This window comes from Strix uralensis, chromosome 4 (genome assembly GCF_047716275.1).
Source record: "Strix uralensis isolate ZFMK-TIS-50842 chromosome 4, bStrUra1, whole genome shotgun sequence".
Taxonomy (NCBI): Eukaryota; Metazoa; Chordata; class Aves; order Strigiformes; family Strigidae; genus Strix; species Strix uralensis.
Window position 1 is genome coordinate 104,365,555 of NC_133975.1, and position 7,870 is coordinate 104,373,424.

The 7,870-nt window shown below is 52.4% G+C and overlaps 1 protein-coding gene and 1 long non-coding RNA gene across 2 annotated transcripts in view; one reads left to right on the forward strand and one right to left on the reverse strand.

Annotated features, from left to right (window-relative positions):
* EGLN3 (egl-9 family hypoxia inducible factor 3) overlaps positions 1-5,683 on the reverse strand; it is a 30,086-nt gene extending 24,403 nt beyond the window's left edge. Inside the window, exon 1 of the mRNA XM_074868270.1 lies at positions 4,990-5,683. Within this exon, the coding sequence (XP_074724371.1) occupies positions 4,990-5,346 (357 nt within the window). The 5' untranslated portion in view covers positions 5,347-5,683. The remainder of the gene's footprint in view (positions 1-4,989) is intronic.
* A 294-nt stretch (positions 5,684-5,977) lies between these two features.
* LOC141942261 (uncharacterized) lies at positions 5,978-7,306 on the forward strand. The gene is made up of 2 exons (XR_012628585.1): positions 5,978-6,141; positions 6,227-7,306. It is a non-coding gene; the product is annotated as an uncharacterized LOC141942261 (long non-coding RNA).
* Positions 7,307-7,870: the final 564 nt, after the last annotated feature.

Below are 7,870 nucleotides of genomic sequence, written 5' to 3' on the forward strand. Positions count from 1 at the left end.
CTTCAGATCTATAGCCAGTTTTCTGTTATCCTTCTCTTTACATCCACACCTCAAATCAGAAAATGCAGCATTTCACTCTGTGTTTTAATTGTATAGAATTTGAATGCTGTACAACAGAACTTCTCTTTCTTCATACATAAATGCAAAAATATCTCACCTCATTACCTGAGTTATGAGGGACTTAGTAAAATCCCTCAACCCAAGCCTGTGACATCTCATGCATTTCACCAATCCTCAGGAACAGAAATCTTAGTAACAACCTGGTAGACAGACCCACGTTTCAAAACCTACCTGAGAACACCCCATTGTGTGGCAGGCAGAAGGACCTGCTCTGGTTTTCAGGAAATGCTCGCTAGCCATGAAGTGCCACCACAGGAGACCTGCTTCTCCTGTGACAGTCAGACAGACCCCACCAGGGTGTGGCAAGCAGGGAGGTGGTGTGGCTACAAGTGGAGAATGCAGAAAACATCCCATAAAAAAGTGAAAGGCCCACATAGAGATTTTGAAGCAAGATTTCACAAGGGTTCACATCCCACAGGGACTTCTAAATTAACTAATCTTATATTGAAAGCACATTTTTTTAACTTCAGGCCATATACTTGACCCTGAATGCAAGCAGTCGAGTTCTGAGCTAAAAACAACAGTCATGGGCTTCCTTCAGCACAGGTAAACTCTTAGGATTCTGACTTTTTGCCTGATTTTTTAACCAGCAGGGCTTACTGGTGTCCAGCTGATGCAAGATGAGCTCAAGGTCCCCAAAGGCAGCCCTGATATGGTTTTCAACCCATGATGGCACCCAAGAGGGTACCAGTGACTCACAGTGGGACACATTACTGTCAGGACCGGGGTGCAGAGTCCACACAGAGCACAGCCACGCCAGTTCAAAGTACCTTCCACCCCTCGCCCGTTGGGGCCAACACACCACGTCAAGTGCTGATTCAGCCGAGGTGGCCCAGGGCAGCAGGTGCTGATGACTTCACACCATCACACTGGGACCCTGCCTGGCCACAGGGAGAGCTGCCCTTCACCAGCAGAGACAGAACATGAAAGGGGGAGTAGGCACAGCCTCTCAGCAGCAGATGAGCTACCCAGCCATCCCGCTGCAAACACAGCTTTTACGTTTCCACACACCGGCCAGCCAACCCAGTTCCTGCTGGCCGCCGGCCCCTGCCGCCCGCAGGAGGAATGTCCAGGGCCCAGGACTCCCCAGGTTCTGCAACATCTGAGGATGCCAAAGGGATGGATATCCCAAACTCCACAGCACCTGGCACATCTGCAGCTAATTTAAAAAAACAAAAACATGCATTTCACATGTCTTGCATGTCTTGAAGGAGAAATTTCTCAAATAGCTTCTCTTCTGGAATATTTTCCTGTCTTTTTTTCTTTTAATGTTGTTGCTTTTAATTATTTATTTATAATATAGGGGTTTTTCTACAGGGCACCCCCTCAATGCCAACTAATTCCAAGAAGGGACTTTGGGACCTGAGGAGTCAGAAGCTGCAGCACATCACCCTTTCACAGGCAGTGCCCGGAGCATCACCTGACCCAGGGGCACTCCAGGTGACTGGCCTCACAGATCAAGCTGCAGCTTTGCTTCCCCGCCCCAACTACCTGCCAACTTTTCTCCACCAAGCATCAAAGCTTCAGCAAGTGGAGACAGGCCCTCAAAACCAGAGTGATCTCTGTCCTCAGGCCAGAGCGTCCCTCTGCACAAAAACGTAAGTCTTCTCACTCTGAGGAGACCACCAAGCCCAGGTCAGCAATGCCTCAGTGATATCCTTAACCATTTACCTACTAGAAAAGGGGAACCATTGTACTATTTTACTAGAAAATGAAAACTCTAGCTGAGGAGAATGCAGAAGCCAACAAGCAGTGCATTGGGTCTGTCAACAGAAGAGTCCTTTAGAAGAAGAACGTTTTCTGGTAATTTTGATCATTCAACTATGTCAACTAATATTTTAAAATAGAACTTACTCCAAAGATAGATTTGGATCACTGATCTGCAAAGATGGAAATGCTACATTTCATTATCAGCCCTCATATGTCAACCAAACGCTCTTAAGAGTATCCAGTACCCTTGTAAAACTTTACCTCTGTCCATTCTCTTTGATGCAATCTTAACTTTCTTGTAATACTGTTGAAATTCATTTAGAAACAGCAAAATCCTAACTGACTCATTTCTCTCATGTAGCTACAAGGAAAGCTTCCTTTATTGGACATAATTTGTTCTTGTCTTCTTATGTTTGCATAGCTACAAAAACATGAAGCACATCACACTAAGTAGACAGTAAGCTGACAGAAGTTCATTTACTAAACAAACCTGTCCCCTTCTTCCAGCACTTAGGCTGAAGATTAAAGTCATACTATTGGTTTAAAAACATAAACCTCTAAATAATGATGAGGCTGATATTACATAGATTCATTTCCATGACAAGAGGAGTCACCACGTAGCCAAAGGCTTACACTTTAAACAAATTGCTCTGGACTCTTAGCTCCATCCAATACCTATATCCCAAAACAATAAATTATAACAGCACGTGTCCAGCTAAGAAGTTGTAGTCCAGTTGCTCAGAAACAACCCATGTCCCTACAAATGTTAAGCTGTGGAAGTCTTCTGGGCATCCATTTATGTGTATAATCTAGCAAATAAAAATACACTGAATTTAAATTTGTGAGTTGTGTATGCATTCACAAGACTTTAGAAGATAAGCAAAACAGGCAGGTTTAATGGTGGAAGAAAGACGTCTATAGGTGATGTGGGAACCTGCATGCACTCCAATAGTCAGTTGGTGAGTCACAGGAATAATCTTCCTGCTGAAGGCGTCCCATATCTCACAGACGGCAGCTGCTATTCCAGGGCCTTACATACCCATGGTACTTATTATTATAATAAGGAGATTGGTTACTATTAATTTCTGATGGAAGTTCCCCCACATTTAGTTTTACAAACAATATTGAGTCCCTTTCAGTCCTGGACTGTTGCGTAGCACTTCCATGTGCTGTTTGGAGTCTGACATCTTCCACGCTAAAGCACAAGGGCCAAAAGTCTCTCTTTATAGAGAGTAACTTGGTATCTATTTATAAAACAAGTTCTGTACTCTGTTATTACTATTTGTACAAAAATGACTGCAAGAACACCACAACTCAGTTTTAAAATCATCTCTACAACCCAAGGTCACTCCCCAAAAGACCCTTCTCCACAGCCAGTGACAACAACCTTCATGCATCCAGTTGACTCCTTCTCCAAATACCTTGTAAAAATGTTGAAAGTCTCCTTTCACTCCAGCCCAACTTTAACATAAGGTCCTATTCCTCTCCCCCCTCCACAGGTTGCCAGCAATGCAATGCAGTAATGCGCTTTCAGCAGTCATCAGGCAAGCAGAAGTCACACAGAGAAAGAACTAGGATGACCTTAAAGGCAGAATGGTTATAACCCAAAGCAGAATGGTTATTTATACCTCCTAACACCAGAAATAAGTGAAATCCAGTCTACTTACATTTTAAATGAAATCTACTCAAGCTTTAAGTGAACTGATGGATCAGTAGTTCAGTAGAGCTAAGCACAGGAGCAGTGTTTCAACCTTTTATTATTCCCACCACTGTGTGGAAGTGTGCAGAGGAGTGCATGCAGATTTTAAGATGTTCCCAAGCATCAGGTAAACATGACCATAGGATTTCTTCAGCTTCTCTGAAAAAAACTAATCTCAGTACCACTCACACATCCCCTTAGTTCAGTGCCAGTTAGGACCAAAAGAAAAGCCTAACTTTTCACTTCTGTGATTTTTTAAAAGTTTCATCGTTTCCATTTCTGGCATATCCCTAAAAGAAGTGGATGTTTTGAGAATGTGCTACATATTATATAATTCAGGTCAGAAATAAAGACATGGGAATGTTTTCAGCATTCATGACAATGAAGCAAACTTAGTTCCAAGACAGTTCACTTTGCCACAGCAAAACAGAGAAGGAAAGCAAAGTTACCCCAAACTGAAGTAATGACATTGCAAGTACAAATAAGCTTCATTGAGAAATATGCTTATAATATAAATGTCCTATAATAAAAGTGTCCTCTCCATTTCTGAGCAAGAAAGCCTAGAAAACACAACTCTCCTCTTAAAAAAAAAGTTTGCTGTGCCCAAACTGAGCATCCCTTATTTTATGCCACATACCCAACACAGAGACAGTAACTTCTTCAGCTGTAGGATGCTGGCATGAGTTGGACCATGGAAACTACTTTGGATAACACTATCACAGGGGCGCAAACAACCAAATAATCGGATCCGAGCCGTGTACGTGCGCAGGCAGGGGGTCGGGAGCTTTCCCCTCCACCTGAAACACCCCTCCAAAGGAAAGTCATGGTCACAGCTAGACTGTTTTGGCGGGTACGCCCCGCGTTGGCGGTCCCCGCTCTCCGCAGACGGGGCGCGCAGCAGCCAGCCGCGGGGTGCAGCCGGGCTCCGGCCCCACCGCCGGGAAGTGGGGTGCCACCTGCAGCCCCCGCGAGGGCTGCGAGGTAACCCCCGGTGGCACACCGGGGTACAGGCAAGGGCCTGGCCGGGGTCCGGCAACCGGGAAGCCCGGCGAAGGCGCACCACGGGGCACCGCGGCGAGCAGCCCCGGAGCGCTGCCGGCACCGGCGAGGCGAGGGACCCCCAGCGGGCAGCCCCGCGGCCGCGTTTTGAGCGAGACCTCCGCACCCAGCCAGGGCTGGCGAGCGGCTGCCCGCGGCGGGCGTCCCCTGCGCAGCGGACGGCGCCTCCGCCACCGGAGCGGTGCCGCGGGGACATCCCGGCGGGGCTGTCCGAGCCACAGACACCCGCGGACAGCGAGGACGCGACACAGAGGACGGAGAGGGCGGGGGGGGGGGGGGGTTGGGGGTGTGGAAACTTTCCGCAAGGTCCCACCGAGAGCTGCGAGGCAGGTCTGTCCAGCCAGGAGCCGCTACCGGGGCGGGGGGGGGTGCAGGTGGGCCCGAGTCCCGCGGCCCCTTACCTTGGATCGCTCCTTCACGTAGTACTTGCCGAGCCGGCTCCCGCAGTACATCACCAGCCGGTCTATCAGCGTGAGGAGGAAATTGATGGCCTCGCAGCCCTCCTCCGTGCCCCCGATCCACTTGATCTGGTCGCCGCGGAGGTGCCGCTTGGCGACACCGCGGCTGGGGCCGGCCAGCTGCCCGTCGGCCAGCTCGCCGTCGCGGTGCATGCGCTTCACCCGCTCCAGCACGCAGTCCCCCACCACCTCTCCCAGGAAGTTGTCCAGGTAGCAGAAGCCGATGTCGTGCAAGCAGGGCACGACGTACTCCTGGGCGATTCTCTCCAGGTCGAGCCTCATGATGTGCCCCAGCGGCATGGCGCGGTGGGGACGGGCGCGCCGCTGGGCGCCGGCAATGCCCACCGAGCCGCCGCCGGCTCCAGACCGAGCCGGGCAGGGGGTCCGCCACGGCGCGGCGCGGGGCCAGGCCAGGCGAGGCGAGGCGAGGCAAAACTTTCGCCGCGGCGGGCTGGGCTGCGCCGCCCTCCGCGGCCCGGCGGTGCTGCCGGAGCCCGCGCTGCTGCTGCTGCCCGAGCAGCGCGCGGGAACCCCCGGGCCGTGCGGGGAGGGCGCCCGGCAGCCCCCGCCCGGTTTCTGGGGGAGGCGGCAGCCGGCCCCGCGCGGACGGATACGCCGGCTACGTGCGGGATGTGTGCTCGCCCCGCCGCCCGCTCGCGCGGCGCCGCCGCACGTGGGAGGAGCTCGCCCGGCGCGGCGCGGCTCGGATCGCCCCGCCCACCACGGCCCAGACAGCCAATCGGCTGCCGCGAGGCGTGGCCGCCCCGCGGGGAACCGGCGGCGGGGGCTTCTACATGTGCGCGTGGAGGGCGTGGCCTCCGGCCCGGCGAGCCCCGCCTCCCCGGGGAGTGGGCGTGGCCAGCGCCATTGAGGAATTCTCCCCTCGCATGTCGGCGGCGCCGCGGCCCCCCCGGCCCCGGGGGCACCGGCACCCCGCCTCGCCCTGCCCTGCCCTGCCCCGCCCCGCCGGGCCTCCGGGGCTGCTGGGCTAGTCCAGGTGAGGTATGCCGATGCCCCCCCGGGGTTCTCCTGCCGCCTCTGATATCTGCCTCCCGCAGTTTCAGCACCAGACGGAAGTATCTCATTAGGCGGCAGGTACAGCTCTTCTGCGCGAGGAACGCACTATTTTTTAAAAGGTTCATCTAATAAAATAGTATTTCCCTAATTATTTACCCCATAGGGCCCGCCAGGTCGTTTGGCGGGAAACACCTCGCGGACTGTCGGCGACTCCGTGCCACGCCGCGACAGCGTGCGTCAAGCCGTGACAAACTTCGTTCCTCTCTTCCCAATGAAAATGCGCCTTGCCCTGGCATAACCGTTTTTCGGTGGCACCAGCCGGCACCGCTCTTCAGCCCGTCCCTGACGGAACAGCATGCCTTCAGTTAAAAATGCCTCATGAACAGCAGAAAGTGAGTAACTACTCAACTCCGCAACGTGCCCACGATTTGCTAAACAAACAAACAAAGAAAAAAACAAAGCGCGCCTCCACAGAAGCCCAAACTCCAGCAAAGACACATCATGGAGAGACGCTGTCTGCGGGCAAACCGGGCTGGAAACTCTGCGGGACGAGGCGTCCCCGCCTAACCCGTCGCTGAGGTGACCGACATCGCGCCCCACGCCAGTTCTGCCACCCTGCAGCCACCCGTGTGACCAGCCACCCATCCCGCACGGCGGCGGCCCATGCTGCCCCACGCGCGCCGTGGCCCTGCGGACCCACGCCCCCCCCGCGCCCCCCATGCGGGCTCAGCGGCCGCCTCGGCCCCCCGTGGGAAGGAAGGGGGGGCCGTGCCCCACGGGACGCCGCTCGCACACCGGCGGAGCCCCACGCCGTGGCACGGCAGCAGGTCACGGCGCGGGACCTCCATCGCTTCAGCTGGAACCTGGCACATTTCACCCCCATAAAAGGCAAAACCCACGCTGGTTATTTTCTTCCCCTTCAGGTCGCGAATCCCGTCAGGGTTACAGGCACCCCGAGCCGCTAGTGCTGCTTGAGCTGCAAACTCCAGGCCCCAACACAGGCGGGAGCGGGTCACGTATCCCACATTTGCTGTCCCTGACTCCCGCAGGATCTACCCCCAGTGCGTAACACCAAGCACAGGTCTCGTACTCTGAAGTTAGACCCCGACAGCCCTGTCGAGAGCCAAGCAATATTTTTACATCAGATATATTTATACGTGGTGAGATACAGATTGTCAAAGGACTTTATTTGATTTAGGTACACGCTTCACATTAAAGTGTGGTTATAATTAATAACATACAATTCTGAATCTTATTAATCCCTTAATGCTTATCTGAACAATCAGTCAGGCATGGTAAACTATAAGAGCAGCTATAATAATCAGCAAGAGATGCAAGATTAATTCAACAGCAAAATGTCAATGTTACAAAATTTGGATGCATTAGGAAACATTATTGCTACATTGTTGCACTGCTCACACATTTTTGTCATGTAAAAGCCACGGTGTACAAAAATCCTTGGATTTTTCTTGGATTTTTCCCTCTCTTTCTTATTTACGTGTACATGTGTGCACAGGGTCCTGTGCCAGAATCAAGTATTTGTAGACCCTGAACATCCAGCCTTTTTATCAAGTCTAATGCTGTCACTTTGACAAGACGAGGGCTGAGAGGGATATCATCTGGCTGTAGCTGAAGCTGGTCATTACAGCTCTATTTCTCTCCTTTGGACAGTTTGAAGTTATGAGTTAGGCAGATCTGCATCAGAAAAAGCCGCCTTAAAAGATGTGTCTTAGAAAGCCGAGTCCACAGCCCCACTTGCAGAGTGATGTTCACAGAATTGTAAATACTTCTACTCCAGAAGCATCGA